Source organism: Lynx rufus, unplaced genomic scaffold, assembly GCF_022079265.1.
Source record: "Lynx rufus isolate CCGP_SWC_20201006 ecotype Redwood Valley unplaced genomic scaffold, mLynRuf1.p SCAF_9, whole genome shotgun sequence".
Lineage (NCBI taxonomy): Eukaryota > Metazoa > Chordata > Mammalia > Carnivora > Felidae > Lynx > Lynx rufus.
The window spans coordinates 38,003,340-38,020,149 of NW_025814897.1; the positions used below are offsets into that span (position 1 = coordinate 38,003,340).

The window sequence follows — 16,810 nt, forward strand, 5'->3', positions numbered from 1 at the left end:
AAGTTGCAAAATGAAAAAAAAAAAAAAAAAAGCTAAACTAAACTAAACCAAGATGGGAGCTAAACACACTGCATCCGCAATCCAAGTACGCTTACGGCACAAGCTCCATCACAAAGATAATTGTGTCTAAAACATCTCTGGCCTATACAAAACAATAAGTAAGTAAATAAGAAAAGTACTAATCACTAAATTTAATAAAGTACCTCCTAAGTGCCTCGGACTGTTCTAATTTCGTCTGGTTTCATTTTCTGCCGTTAGTGTCATTACTTCTAATTTATGATGGAAGAAATGAAGGCACGGTACTTAGTGCATGTATATTGGCTGCACTATTAATAAATAATTGGACGGTAAAAAATAAAAACCAGCACGGAGAAAAGCCAAGTGTCAGGGCCCCGGGCCAAGGCCCTAACCCAGATGAAGGAAGCACCCTCCAAAAGACCTTCCATCGGAGAATAGCACTCGGTTCCTCTTCTGACATCACCAGGTAGAAGGATAAAAGTCGTTCCCTGAGTCTGTCCATAGCTCCATCTCGACGATGTAGCTGACCTCTGCATTTCTGGAAGGGTCGACGCAGAACAACTTCCTGCAATCTGCAAGGCCTGACTTCCTTGCTTCACAACAAACAAACAAACAAGATGACTGCTCCCGTGTGTTGAAATAATGCAAACAATTATAAGCAGCTGCTGCTTATGAAGTGCTGACTCTGTGGTCGGTATTATTGGCCTTGTATTATTTCCTCTAATTCTCACAGGGACCCTAGGAAGTGGGCACTGTTATTGTGCCCACTTTCCAGACAAGGAAATTGAGGCTAGTGGAGGCAAATTAACTTCTCCCAGATCACACAGCTAATAAGTGCCAGAACGGGGAAATGAATCGCAGCAGGCTCATCTGCGGAGCTCATGATCTGGAGCACTGTGTGGCCATGCAAAGAAGGCTGAGAAGAAAAATGCATTGAATTTTTCTATGCATGTTTGTCAACCGGGTGTTTTTTTTTTTAAGCACAAAAGCTTGCACTAAACTTCACATTATTATAGAAAAGAGCAGATGATTTCGATTCTGGTTGACAGTGGAGAGTGGAGGGCCAACCACTGTCTCCACTATATTCTCTCTCACCCTGATTTCCTCTGGAATCACTTCTGGTCATCTTTCTCTGACCCCACCTTTTTCTCCCTGTCGTGGGCTCTGCTTCCCTCTCAGTAGTGTGGGTGGGCCAACGATTCAACACTCAGTCCTCCAGATACTTCCTTTTCCACCTGCCCTCCGAGAGCCCTCAACCCACAGATCTTCATCTACTAGCATTGTGGTAATGACCCTCTGCGCTAGTCTCCAGACCCACATCCCTAGTGGCTTGTAGGACACGTGGGTTGAACTTTTTCCCCCAAGAGCCAAGAGGGGTTTAACTTTGAGAGGACTGGCATTGTGTGCGGACGTGTTAGAGGATGGTTTTTTGCACAGAGGATGTGCCTACCTCCGAGATGGCTCCCCTTATTTTTAGTTAACTGGTGAGGAGGACTGCTCCTCTCCCAGACCTGACAGCCCTGCCCTTCTGTCCAACACACTGCCTTCCACGTGCCTGATTGAGGGTGCAGGGGGTGTTCAATAAACACTTGCTACATGGACAGGTGGGTTTGCAAAGTTTTGAAGTATAAGCACCTTCTTCTTCAACACTGCTCATCTTAGCTGAAAGACAATTGGTATAGTGACTGAGAAAGAGAGTTCCGGACTCAGACACACCTGGCTTCAAATCTTCCTCAACTACTCGAAGCTGTGTGATCTCTGAGCTCAGGTTTCTCATCTGCAGAACTGGGACGTAAAACTAGCTCTTGCTCATTGTTTCCTTGGGAGGATTCAATGAGATAAATCACGTAGCACACTCAGCACAGTGCCTGGCTTATAATAAGGCTCAGTGCATGGTCATCTTTAAGATTATTTCGTATCGCTTTGCTTTTGAAGAGGTGGGCAAGCTCTGTAGCCCCAGGGATTACTAAAGCGAGGCCAAGTTCTCTACATCCCCAGGCTGTGGGCTGGTGGCTTTTGTTTTTGTTTTTAGTTCAGTAGATAACTAAAGAAAAAGAGGGAGGTAAAAGGGAAGACACTTTCCACAAATGGAGTGTGTGGACTACTCATCGGGCATCACGAGAGTTGCTTTATCTTTTCAATCTCATCTCTCGTAACTTCCGACAGCCCAGTTGGAGAATGAACGTTGGGTTTTATTGCTCTCATAATCCACTGTTCCTAAAAGAGCATTTCCTGGATCAACGAGTATTAGAATTACCTGGCCAGGTACCTGATTTGTAGCCTCACAGTTTCTGGAGCAAGGCCAGAGCATCTGTTTCCCCAGTGAATACCATCAAAGTGTGAGGACCTTTGACTTAGTTCTTGTACCATATCTAAGACTCGATTCTGTGCTTTCTTGTATTTTTACATGTAAGCATGTAATTTCCTCCTTACTTGGACACATTCTTCAAGGTGGGAAGAGTCCTTGTAACTCCACCAGTATACAGCTCAGCCTGAACACATCATTGGGAGTTCATGAAAACATTTGACCAGGTTTAGCTCTCTGCCCTGCAAGGCCCTGACTTTGTCAGTGCCTAAAGATTGGTAGAGACCTTGAGTTAGAATGGCAGTTCACCAATACCCAATATTACTAATATACAATGTTGAATTTTTAATTAATACTTTCTCATTGTCGGCTGGTTGGGTGTTCTTTTACTGACTGATACACTGAAATTCCTGGCTTACTTACCAGGGAGCAAAACTAACAAGTCTCTGTAAGGGCAGGTCCCTTCTATGCTCTTCGGAGTGTTTGTAAAACAGAAACTCACAGGTCTTCCTGCCTTGTCACAAAGAGTGGGGCCCCTTCTGACCAAAATGGTTTATTCAAGTTTTGAACCTATGAATTGAAACATAATTTTCGTTGCAGGATCAGCAATGATATGTGCTAACTTTAAGGAAAAGGAAGAACTTGTTACTTTATGATGTGTTTGTTCCTGAGCAATTGAGAGGTTTGCCATATGTTTTTATGGTAGTTTTCTTTGAGGTTCCATAAACGCCTTCTGGAATGTGGAGCGTCCACCATTAGAGTCGTATGGGAGCTTTTCCAGTGCCCTAATGTCATTAACCCTGCTGCTTTGGTTGCTGTAATATGCATTTATTTCTCTTGCATTTAGAAAGCAATTCTCTGATCCCCAACCCATTTAACCATGTTTGATCTTAACAAGATGAAAAATGTTTGGAAGCTAAGCTTATGATCTTTGTGCTACATTTTTGTTTCTTCTAATTCACAGTAGCTTCCCCCACCCCCCTTCTCTTCTTTAGGATCAACACTCTGTGGTAGGCCAGAGCATAGGCCCCAGTCCAAGTCCCAACCCCTGCTCAAATCCAAACACCGGAAGTGGTTACATGAACTCCCAGCAATCACTGTTGAATCAGCAATTGATGGGAAAGAAACAGACTCTACAGAGGCAGATCATGGAGCAGAAACAGCAACTTCTCCTCCAGCAGCAGATGCTGGTTGATGCGGTAAAACTTTCTCCTAATTTCTTCCTGCACGTACCTATGGGCCTAACAGGGAATTCGTTGTTGCCCATTTCTATTACTGCCCTTTTCTCTGTGCCTACTTCGGTGATAGCAACAAGGGTGTCCTGGCTATAAGAGAGGCTAATTCTATACAGAAGTTAAAGTGCTATGGGGAAAAAAACAAAACAAAACTTGATTTACCAGCTGCTGGACAGTTGAAATGCAGGGCACCCCACCTCACTAGCCCTGCCCAGCCCAGGAATGTTAAGAACTACCACCGTGGATATTTGAATCAGGCAAAAGGAATCATTCTTGTGCTACTGCCCTGAGGGGCAGAAGTAGTGGACAGAACTTGAATCAGCTGGAATCCCAACTGATTTTAGAGATAGAAGCGTTTCAAAAACAGTTGTGAAAGCCAGCATGGAGTTTCAGACCTTAAGATTTGGCTTCCAACATAAAGCATCTCAGAATGGAAGATATATTCCCAACTTCCACCATATCTAAGTGGCCTTAAAGAAAGGGCAGGTGGTTATTTCCCAAGCATCGCCCAAGCTTTAACCCTGCTTCACTATTTATCTGCTGTCCCTTCTGTATCCTCAGACATACATTCAGGCACTGGTTCAAACCTTTCCCACCTCCGAACAACAAGCCCCGTCTCCAAGCTTCATTCTCTCCCTTCAAATGATTTGGCTAAATGAAGGAAAAAAAAGGGCAAAGTTAACCATCTCCAGGTTAATAGAGCCAAGGTCTACAAAAATGTGAAAAACCAAATAAAAAATATTTATGCTCAAGGAGCTTTGTAGTAAAAGTCAGAAATCTAGGGCGTGATAAGCACTATAATTCATTCAGTAAATATTAACTAAATTTCAGTCAGAAAACAGCTATAAACAAGACAGACCCTGTCTTTGTCCTTAAGGAGCTCAGAGCCCACAGGATGTCAAATAAATAGGCAATTGTAGGGCATGTGATTAAATGCTATGATGTGGGAAGTACATCAGAGAGGAAATATGTCTACTGAAGATCTGAAGCTGACATAGGAGATGGGGGAAGGAGAAGGAGAATATTCAAGACAGAAGAATCAGCATATTCAAAGACTCAGAGACAATAATGTATACTACATATCACATTCGATGTAAGGCATAGAATATGCACAAAGATTAGCAAGTAATAGTCAAGGAGGCCAGAGAGGAGAGGCCAGAGGATAGAGCTTGATACATCAGAATTTACACTGTCTGAAAAGCAATGGAGAGGACTTTAAACAAGGGAGCACTAGACTCAGATTTACAATAAAATATAAACAGGGTAAGGGAAAATGTAATGGAAGAAAGGTAAAATCCAGCCAGGAGAGATTAAAGAAAGTCTCTGAGAAGATGCAAAATTTGACTTTGACTTTGACTTTGAAGGACTGTAGAATTCTGATGAATACAGTAGGTAGCGTCCGCCATTCCAACATGAGCTTGGGCCAGATACCAAAAGGTACAGCCTCGGTGTATATTTGTTGGTGGCTTTGAGATTGTAAGATTGTATTATGAACTATTTAATACATAATGAAAACTATAAATAATCACATAATCATTTATTATTTTTAAGGAATGACAAATGGAAAAAGTCTGGAGTCCAGAGCATGTGAGAAGTAGTGAGGAATGAGTAAGGAATAGTGAGCACTGGGGCGCCTGGGTGGCGCAGTCGGTTAAGCGTCCGACTTCAGCCAGGTCACGATCTCGCGGTCCGGGAGTTCGAGCCCCGTGTCAGGCTCTGGGCTGATGGCTCGGAGCCTGGAGCCTGTTTCCGATTCTGTGTCTCCCTCTCTCTCTGCCCCTCCCCCGTTCATGCTCTGTCTCTCTCTGTCTTAAAAATAAATAAACGTTGGAAAAAAAAAAAATTAAAAAAAAAAAAAAAAAAAAAAAAAAGGAATAGTGAGCACTAAGTTTACAGGTGACCCTGAGTATTGCCCTAAGGTATAAGATGAAGGGGTGACACTGACTGGATCACAAAGTGACACAACTAATTTATTCTATAAATCTTCTAGAAGTTTTCAAAACTCTACCTGTCCCATGTACTCTCTCCCTTTTTTGATCTTCATCAACTACATAGCTTGAAAACAAGGGCTATGGAAGAGAAAAACATACAATCTAAGACTGACGCGCTGGGCACACTTTTCATTATTCCCACCAGTACTACTAATGTGTTGAATTACAACATGCAGAGTTTGAATTTCTGGATTTTCAGCTCTGATTAAAAGGCAAGGGAACACACCATGAGGGTTTTGTCCTGGCACTGGCCTACCTCTCATTGGACTCCAGTTGAATCACCACTGGGACAGGTGCAAAAGGCATCGGCATAAACTGTGAGAGATGAATGACAATGAGCTGTTGGTTTTGTGATTTTTATAAACCTTTCACATTTCTCTTTGTTTGGATGCCATTGACGGTGCCTGTGCTTTTTAGCATATCCAGGAAGAAATAGTCTTTGATACCGCTTTTCATTAGCATATGCTTTGTAGTCATTTCCCGTCAGTTGGCAAGGCCAGAAAGGCGCCTAAATTGAGACATTTTCTCATGAATGTGTGTTATCCTTACTCTCCATTATTCTCCCACCAATGAAGAAGAACAAAGAGGAAAGATGAGTAGTACTTAACACAATGGGCATCACAATAACCAGTGCAGTTTGTGTCCCTACTGTGTGCCAGGCGCCATGCTGAGCTTTTACAGAAGTAGAGGATTAATCCTTATAACCAGAGTACGAGGGAGGTCGTAGCATTATCTGCATTTCACATTTTTGAGATGACAGTACCAAAGCAGGACAGATGAGTGCAACAGCATTTATTTCTTTGGTAGGTTTTTAGGTCCAAGTTATTGGGTTGAGTTATAGGGTCCATGTCCATGAGATATGAGTGGATAAGTTACATTTCATGTTGCACAGAAGTAATCTCGGGGATGACCTATGAGTTTACACTTACACAGAATGGGAACGTGCTCCTTTTGCACGGAATGGGCATGGGAACAGTCTGCATTCTGTTCTGGAGGCTGGTCTTTGCTACTCCTCAGCAGGAAGTGACAGACAAAATGACAGTTCCATGATAGTCCATACACAAGGCCATTAAGTCTAACTCATTTGTGAACAAGTAGTTTAAGTAACTCAAGCTTCCAGAGATGTATTATTAACCCTTTGAACAACCTAATTGCTCCCGTGCAAAAAAAAGTCAGTAAGTAGGTTGAATACACATAAAAATAAGTCCAGATGTGAGATCTAGTCTTTCATGGGGAACCGAGAGCCTGATTCTTTCCCTGTCTCTCTCTCTCCTTCTTTCACATACACACATGCAAACATGTGCGTGAATGTGCAAATCCTGTTTTCTTCAACTTAAACAGCAGAAACACCTAATTCCATAAGAAAACAAATGATAGATGCTTTTGAAAAAGAGAAGAATTCAGAAAGTCTCATGCTTGGCAAAAAAATCAAAACTGTCAGCTTGCACAATAGTTTATAACAAGAATGGTTGAACATCACCACATTTGGGTTCATGGAACATCTCAAGCTGTTTCTTAAACATTTAGGGTTTGGGAAAAACCATAAAGAGTTTCACCAACCACTTTTTCCCTTAATTTGTAAACCCATATTTAAAAGAAATGTAATCCATATGTTTCTGATTCATTTACACTTAGCTCATCAAAATTGTGTTTTATACGAATTACTTGATGCCCAAAAACCCTGTGAGTCTTTCAAGTTTTTTTCTTAGAAACAAGAATTTGAACTTAATTTGTTGTTGTTTTAAGGCTATTTTTTTTCCTTTATAGTAGATTTGTTCTACTTGGAAGGTTTGGAATTTGATGGGAAACTGAGAAATACATGGTTAAGTGGGATCGAAGTTAGCCAGCTCACATTTGGCTTCCATCTAATTTATCTGTCTACCTTTACAAGGTTTTCTTTTCTATTTATTGACTTTTCTATAATGATATTGTTCTGTCCACCTATGCTGGTTGTGCTTATCTTTGAAAATGGAAGTTGCTTTGGGGTTCATACAAAGTTGCAGTAAAGCAATTCTAAAAACTTCCTGATCCATGATGAGAAAGAAAAGAACTGATATGACACTCACAGCCAGGCCATTAAAGACATAAACAATCTTATAGAAAACTAACCTTAGATGGGGTTATTCTGAGACCACGATAAAACAAGACAAAATAGGCCACTTCATAACTTTGTCTTACTATAGACACAAGGCCATTGAGAAACCCACAAAAATACCAACCTACCTTTTGCTAAATGAGTGATGGCCACTTCTTTGCTCAATGATGGAATCAACCTCCCTTTCTGACAGCTTACAATCTAGAACAAATCCTTGCTTCCTTAGACCCTCCCTAAATCACCCAAGCAAAGCCCAAATCCTATAATAGCTTCTTTCTAACATACTAGTACCAAGACACCACTTGGACCCCCATGATGTGCATTCTCCCTCACTGCAAGGAGAAATAAACCCAGTAGGTGTGTTCCTGGCGGTCTTTGGCTAAAGGCATTGATAATATAGAAAGAATGTGCCTACTTCCTCTTTTAGCTCCCAAACTCACCTATCATTAAGAGCTAATGGTGACTGATTCCAGAGGGAAGAAAAGAAAGGGGCCTGGGAAAATTCTGTGCTTTGAGAGAATGGGACACAGAGAAACAGAGAAGCAAGTATTGTATTGTGTGGCAGGAAAAGAGTCCGAGTCTTTGACCCAGGATTCGATTTCTGTTCTCCCATTCTGTGATCTTTGTCAAGTTACATGACCTATGGAAGCTTCTATTTCTTCATTTATTAAGTGGGAATAATCACACCTATCTTCAAGGGTTGTTTTTTTTTGGGGGGGCGGGGAATGAGGTAATGTGCTTATAGTGTCCCTACCAGTACCTGATAGTTATCTCCCGGCATCTCCAGATTTAGCAAATAAAAATATAGCATTCCCAAGTGTCCTGTATTTTCTCTGGCAATCCTACTCCTATAGGCTTTCTACACCCTGTGGGACCAGAATTAAATAATAGGTACCATAGCATATCAGACGTGCTACAAAATGAAACCAGAAACACCCTCTCAAGAAGCACAGGAATTTAATTTTCACTGAAATCTAATTGCAAAATAAAGAAAATGAGATTAGTTCCTAGACTCAAAACACACAGTGAATGTTAAGGAGAAGTAGAAGTTATACTGCCCTGCAGGAAATTTATTGAAACTGAGAAGACTTGTCTCTGAATTAAGACCTACTAAATATGGTCTGTGATGCATAGCTATGATGGCAAAATTGTTCTTATAGTCTTACTTTTTTGAATCAACAGTCTGTGAATGTTTGCAAGTGGGAAAGTAAGCATGCGACTTAATATGTTTTCGCTTGTGTTTGTTTTCAAGGAGAAAATTTCTCCACAGGATCAAATCAATAGACATTTGACAAGGCCACCCCCAGATTATAAAGACCAAAGAAGAAACGCAGGCAGCATGCAGCCAACTGCCCAGTATTCTGGTGAGTGTTCTTAAAAATCGGTGGGGCGCCTGGGTGGCGCAGTCCGTTAAGCGTCCGACTTCAGCCAGGTCACGATCTCGCGGTCCGTGAGTTCAAGCCCCGCGTCAGGCTCTGGGCTGATGGCTTGGAGCCTGGAGCCTGTTTCCGATTCTGTGTCTCCCTCTCTCTGCCCCTCCCCCGTTCATGCTCTGTCTCTCTCTGTCACAAAAATAAATAAAAACGTTGGGAAAAAAAATCGGTGAAAATCATTAACTGCAGAAGAAAGAAACTTGTTCCATTTTGATGTTTCCTCCTCTTCCCACCTCATATTGAAATATAACATCTTTCTTAGAATCCTTCATTAGATTCCATTTAACTCTCAGATCAAGACCAAACTGGGTACTTTTTTTGTCTTTCCATCAGTTCTTGATGATTCTCGTCCTGCACTCACCTAGTTCACTGCCCTCCAGAGTACCCCTTAGAGTTCAAAAGAGCTTAACTATTTCCTAACCGCTGTGTTCAACCATTCTGCTCCCAGCAAATATCTGGACCCAGATCATGTAAGGGAAGCAGACATTTCTCCCTCTTGGGACTTGCATAAAGTCCAATCTTCTTGTCTCCGCTTCTGGACTCATCTCTCTGGAACAAATAGTCCTGCCACCAAGACATAATTGAAAAGCAAATGAGGACTCATGAAGTCTCGCAAAAACAAACAAACAAACAAACAAACAAAGGTGGACCGCATTTAGGATACAAAGTAAAACTTCCTAATTTTGCTCCATGTAACATAAGTGGTGGGCACTACCGCTAAAATCTCTCTGCTCCCTCTCCAAACTCTAAAAGAACCTCTCCTAGACCTAACCCAGACTGTTCCTGCCTTCTCCTATTTAGAATGGATTCAAGTCCCATCTGCCCAGAACTCTGCACTTTCTCATGTAAATTAAGCTTGTCCTCAATTTTTCCAAGTTCTCTCTATTTTGCCTGTTACCTTCATCTATCCAGGAAGGCATGCAGAAGATTATCTAAAGGAGGTGCCATGAATATTCCTGCTTTTAAAAAATATTTTCTGGTCCTGTTATGCATGGTAATAACTATATTGTTATTAAATGTATTTAATAGAGCTAATGTATTAAGAGCTAATGTATTAAGAGCTAATGTATTTAAGCTCTTTAAATGTACCAGACTGTCTTTCACCACTAAAATTTGGAATGAGATATATGCAATCCACTCTCTAAGATTACTTTGTCTCAGGCCCCAGACTGGATTCTCTATTTGATTCTGTCTTCAAGGTAGTTGAAAGACAAGATGGAGGTTCATTTGGAACATGGCTTCTCAGTGATAATGGCTTATCCGTGGTCACGGGGAAGCTAGGAGCCCTTTGAAATATTCTGAAAAATTCAAGATGCATGTTTGGACTTTTCCCATTCATATAAAAGAATCTCAAGGATGGTGGTTTCATGGTGGCTGTACCATGTTGTCAGGGATCCAGGTTTCTTTTGTCTTTCTGTTCCACCTTCTTTAACATGTAGCCTCCCTCCTAAGGATGGCCTTTAGGCCACCACACTGCCATCCTTCAGATCCATATTCCAAAAAGAAAGATAAAAGGAGGGAAAAGGTAAAATGGCCTCCCAAATGAGTCAGATTCTCTTTTTAAAATAGGCTTCTTGGGCTCTCACCTAGTAACTTCTACCTTTAGTCAGAATTTATTCATCTGGATCCCTCCATCACCAAGGAAATTTGGAAAATGTGGCTTTTCAGCTGGGCACATTGCTGAAAAATCAAGGGTCTGTTTTTCTAAGGGATACAGGGAGGCTGGATACTTGGTAGGCACCCGCAGATCACTTTCACAGGGCATTTTCCCAAGGGAAGGATCTTGGGCATCCAGTTACTGACCCCTAAATGGTTAAGAACCATTGCTCTAGAGCATTGAACTTCCCATGACTTCTGAGAATGAAATAAACAACGAGCACAACACAAACTCTTTTATCGTTTTTTATTTTAATCTCAGTACAGTAAGAATTACCTTGCCCAGATGTTAATATAAGCAGTTATGTATGAAAATCACATGGAACAATTTTAACCACATATTAGGAGCTTCTAAATATTAACTGTGATTGATATTTTGTGATCTTTATGGAAATTCTCCCAATTCTGGTGCTTGAAAAATATTGCCCTCCTCATAAATCTTCTCAGGGCATATTTTCAAAATAGAGAACACTAGAGGGAATGATTTTTAAAATCTTTAAATTTTTTTCCATAGCACTTTCATAGTGTCACTCCACTTGTCATGAAACCTTTAGACCCAACAGGATGTTGCTTACCCTCATCAGCTGTCTGTGCTGTGAACTCTTTGCTGCTCAAGCATCTCATACCTGACTGTGCTCCCTCTTTATCAAACTCTCACTGCCCTACCAGTGCAGGGCTCTGTGCTCAGTCTGGACATACAAGGAGATAAAAGAGACTGATCTGCCTTCAAGGGGTATGTAGTCTAGTGGAGACATATTTTAAAACAAATAGCAAGGACTTCAGTCTATCCAGCCGTGTGCCATGCTAGCTATCCCCAAGCAGTCAGGGTACCCTGGGGCTACAACTACAGCCATGCTCTCTTCATACACTCCTGTTCTGAGATTTGTATATGTGTCTAATTCTTGTTTATTAGTATTTCTGATTCTCTGAGTCTCCCTGCATCTCTGCAGGGAGAGTACTTTAAAAGAGTATCTTTCTCCAAGTTACACATGTACTTCAATCTCTCATTAACTCATTCATTCAATACCAACTGAATACTGACTTTGCGCCATCCACTAGGCTTAGAGAATATGACAGTGAACAAAACAGGTGAAAATGTTTTTCCCCGTGGAACTTATCATCTTACAAGGCACTTATTTTCAACTTTTTGGCATACCAGTTTTGCTTCCCAAGATGTTTTCCCAAGATGACTTCAACCTCCCCAAGTCAGGAAGATTTTAATGTGTTGACTAATCACTCTCGGATATGTGGAAGCTCACTATTCGACAGCCTATGATTGATGGTTCTACTTTGGGGTTCTATGGATTTCCTAAGACGAGGGCTAACTAAGTGCTGAATGAAAACTTCAAAGAGCAAATCCTTCTGGAAAAAGCAGGCTAGAATATCCGGGAAAACTTAATGAAGGAGCTTAGACCTTGGCCTGAGCCTTGAAGAAAAAGTAAGGCTCAGCAAGTTAAGAAGGGCATCATAGGAGGGGGAAATAGCATGAGCAAAGGTAGCTCAACGTACGTGGATAACAGTGCAATAGTAACTATACCTCCTGGAGCAGAGGGCTTTCCACATGGAGATAATCAGCGAAGCACGGAATACCTTGAATTCCAGATGTTTAAATAGATGGGAATTTACCCTTTGGACACTTGGGGGCCACTCATGGAAGCTTCTTGAGTGGGGATAATGCAGATGGATAACTGGACATGATTTTCAAGGCCACAGGTTTGGAATATTAATCTAGTAGCCACATATGGGATTCATCCACACTTTCTTATTTGGACCTGAGGTAACCAGAGGCATGGATTTCATAACAGCTGGTTAATCACAGTTGTAGTCTGGTCTCAGAACAGAGTAAAGCCAATTCCGAATGAAAGAAAGATCGACTATCACCTCTTCTCAAAGACTCCAGAAGAGGAATAAAGTAAAATCTAAAAACCAGAGCCATTTTAGTGTAGCCTTTTTTTTCTAGAATATATAAACTCTTGACCAAGGGATGACCTAAGTGATACTTCCTTTGCAAACTGTCTCACTTCTTTTATATAATACCTGTGATGATTATTTCTCTTTATTTGTCCCTTCACCTGAAAACAGTTTCAGAGTTGATAAGTTATTGCAAATTGCTATAATAGAGGAGATAACCTATGGTTATAAACTAATATAACTGTCTTCTTTTTCTCAGGTGGCTCATCAGCAGTGACTTTAAACTCTAACCAGGCTTTGGCAAACCCAGTTTCGACGCATACCATTTTGACTCCAAATTCCAGCCTCCTGTCTACTTCCCATGGGACAAGAATGCCGTCGTTACCCACAGCAGTTCAGAATATGGGGATGTATGGAAATCTGCCTTGCAGTCAACCTGGCACATACAACGTCACTTCAGGAATAAATCAGTTGACCCAACAGAGAAACCCAAACCAACTGATAGCAAATCAAAACAACCCTCTAATGCCACGGCCACCGGCCTTAGGGGCAAGTAATAATAACAACGTGGCTACTTTTGGAGCTGGACCTGTCAGCAATTCGCAACAACTGAGACCAAATTTAACCCATAGCATGGCAAGCATGCCCGCACAGAGAACATCAAATGTTATGATCACATCCAGCACAACCGCACCAAACTGGGCCTCTCAAGACACGACAACCAAACAACAGGAAGCCCTGAAGTCCACGGCAGTCCGCTTCCCCACAGGTGCACCTGCAGCCTACACTCCAAACCAGTCACTGCAGCAGGCAGTCGGCAGCCAGCAGTTTTCCCAGAGGGCAGCGGCCCCTCCTAACCAGTTAACACCAGCAGTGCAAATGAGACCCATGAACCAAATGAACCAAACATTAAATGGACAAACCATGGGTCCAGTCAGAAGTCTGAATCTCAGACCCAATCAGCTAAGCACACAGATCTTGCCTAATTTGAACCAGTCGGGAACAGGGTTGAGCCAGCCGAGGACAGGCATAAGCCAGACACCATCTATGACACCAGGCAACTTTCCTTCACCCAACCAAAGCTCCAGGGCTTTTCAAGGAACTGACCATGGCAGTGACTTAGCTTTTGACTTTCTCAACCAACAGACTGATAACATGGGCCCTGCCCTGAACAGTGATGCTGATTTCATTGATTCCTTATTGAAGACAGAGCCCGGTAACGACGACTGGATGAAAGACATCAATCTGGATGAAATTCTGGGGAACAACTCCTAAAGGAGAAGAGAGGGACGATTAATATACTCTAAGCACTAAAAGGCAGTATTTTACGAGGACTCTGTCAAGGCCAAACTCTTGACTTTTAGTTGGATGATATGAAGACACCTTGGCTTAAAAATGGAAGCAGAAAGTAACTGTAGTGCTCGGTTCAAACGCTTGTTTTAAATCTCAACCCTGAAAGTAAAATATTGGGATCACTTTTCCCTGTCTAAACTCCAGGACAGAGTATCCAGTTTGCCCAAACAGAACTGTGATGTTGATGTGTAATTAGTTGTGTAAAATAGGCTTTCCAAGCTCCTTTCCTCCCTGAAAGAAAAGTAATAGACCTTGTAGCTCATTAAACCCCATGTCACACGGAGGTACTAGTTCCAAGCAGCAAGCAACAAATTCCTTAATTTGCTCGAATAGATAGATGGAAGTGTGATTGAATCTTTCCACTCTGTCTTTTCATTTAGTTTCCCTAAGACTTCCAGGGCAGATGGAAATGTTATAGGTTTGTTTGGAGTCACCAGTGTCCTAAGTAGAGAAAAGCCAGAGAAACTAGAGAGCGGCCAGTGGATTATAGAATTTCTTCCCCAGGTTCACCTCTCACTTTGTCAATATTCCTACATATGCTATACTTCAGCAACACGCTGTGTTGAGTGATGAAACAAGATTGCAGGGCTATCCAACTTTATCTGGGCTTCCACAACCAATTTCTGAATGCATTTCCAAGTCTTAGATACAACCACAACCTCTCCTAATCATACTGAAATATTAGTGCATCCCTGTCGGCATCAGATTTCACTATTTAAAAAAGAAAACATCCCATTGGACAACGCTATAAAGGAGATTTATTTAGCCCCCAATGACCTGGGGTGTTACCTATTGTGATGATGCCTACTGGTTAGTTACCTCGCTGAGTGAAATTGAGCCTTGTCTTCCCTGCTTATGTTGATGACCAGAGACAGATTTGTAAGCAAACTGAGATAAGAAAGTACCTTGTTTTGATTGGAGATAAGACACAGAAGGTCAGGACAAGAAATGGTGGGGATGGATGGGTACAATCTATTTCATAGGGTTTGAAGGAAAGCATAATTGAGAGAGAAAACAATCTGTCCTGATTTGGGCATATTGTTTGGGTAAAGAGCTAAATAGAATGTAGCAATCCGTACATTCTTTGCTCCCTGATGTGATGTGTCTTTACCACATGCTAGATGGACCCTTCATCTCTAAGCCTTCTCCCTCAGGGCTGAGCACTGTATCAAAGAAAGAAGTTTGGTTGAGTCATGTAACCTCAGTGCCCACACACAGACCAGCTGTAAAATCAGGAGGATGTGTGCTGATTCGGATCAGATGAAAAATATTGCTATTATTTTCCTCATTACAGAAGAACATAGGTTATCGTCAGCCTTTTTAGTTATACATCCACATATTCAATCATCAAATGTAATTTAACTGAAGTTGTTTCACAACTAAGTCTTTAAATATCTGTCCTAAAAAGATCATATTTTGAAAGTTCCGCAAAGCCCTCTCTCAATCTTTAAAATGTCTAGACGCACTCTCTTTCTTTTACACAATACCAACATCCCTGGCCCAGAATCTCTTCTGTGCTGGGTTGTAAATATGAATAAATTACTTGTTTTGTAAACTTTTGTAAAGAATATTTTGGTAGAAATACTTAAAACATATTCTTTGGGTTATATTTATACATATGTGAAATAAATATACTATCAAAAGGTTATATTTTATACAAAAAGTAAATTGTTACCTTTTGTATGCTAATATACAAAGTTTTGTATAATATGATGGTTTATTTTTAGCTCTACACTTAAACCATAAGAGGTCAAGTGAGAACTTTTGAAAAACTATCAAGAGGCTTGTTTAGACAAAGTTATATTCTGAAACCTTCATAAGAAAGCATTCCAGGTTTCAATTTTTTCTTTTCTTTCCCTGCTCCCAAATTCTTTTTTAAACCCATAGTTCTTGTGTCTTATTTGGTTATACTGCTGTGCACATTGTATTGGTTCTTGCTGCATGTGATCTACTGTGTGTTTTCCCATTTTATGAAACAGTGTTTCTCCATGCAAAAAAAAAAAGGAAAAAAATATGTACATATAAACACTTTTATTTTATGACTCCTCCCTGTTGCTGTATATATCTGCCAGCACGTCCCAGGTACACTCCTGTGATTCAGCTTATTTTTACCCTAACATAAATAGTATGTTTTGTAGTAGCTATCAAATTTAAGAGATAAAGCAATCAGAATGTTTGGATCTTCTTCTATCTTAATGTGAATTTCATAATTAATGTCTATTTATTCAGCTATTCATTAAAATACAGGATTCTTTGGAAAAAAAAAATGGTGTAGTCCATAGTTTCTGTTTTTTGGCAGCCTATTACCAAAGATGACGTAATTTTCCGGAGAGCTGAGATAATGACAATGTGATAGACATACTGTAGCCAAAACTTTAAGATTTACAACTTAAAAGCTATTGGAATACAATCTCCCATTTATACAAATACCAGACTACTCAATTGTTGGCATTGTTTATCATTCTGACATATTATACAGGAGGTAGAAGGCATTTTCCTTTTTTTTTTTTTTATTCAAAGACTAGAAAGCAATTTAAGCAAATAATTCATTCTTGGCTTTGTGTTAAGCCCAATGAAGATAAATAACTCTGCTCTAAGTGAATGCATTAATACTACTTGCATTACTGTAACTGTACCCATAACTGTAAAGACTTCAACTTGTAAAACAAGTACTTTGTATTGTGTGTAATTTCATGTGTTAAAAAATAGTTTTAAAAAATTCAGAAGTCGTTCTCTTGTATGAAATCATACTTTCAGTCACCAGCAATATTGCCGTATCACAGAAAGTTCTGAGAACTATTAATAGTGATGGG

General features: G+C 40.7%; 1 protein-coding gene across 2 annotated transcripts in view; it reads left to right on the forward strand.

Annotated features, from left to right (window-relative positions):
• Positions 1-16,464, forward strand: part of MAML2 (mastermind like transcriptional coactivator 2) — a 348,649-nt gene extending 332,185 nt beyond the window's left edge. The window contains exons 3-5 of one of the 2 annotated variants that reach the window (XM_047070137.1): positions 3,319-3,522; positions 8,897-9,008; positions 12,904-16,464. In XM_047070137.1, the coding sequence (XP_046926093.1) occupies positions 3,319-3,522; positions 8,897-9,008; positions 12,904-13,919 (1,332 nt within the window). In that variant the 3' untranslated portion in view covers positions 13,920-16,464. The remainder of the gene's footprint in view (positions 1-3,318; positions 3,523-8,896; positions 9,009-12,903) is intronic. The other variant, XM_047070138.1, reaches the window with a different exon arrangement.
• The last annotated feature ends 346 nt before the right edge of the window (positions 16,465-16,810 follow it).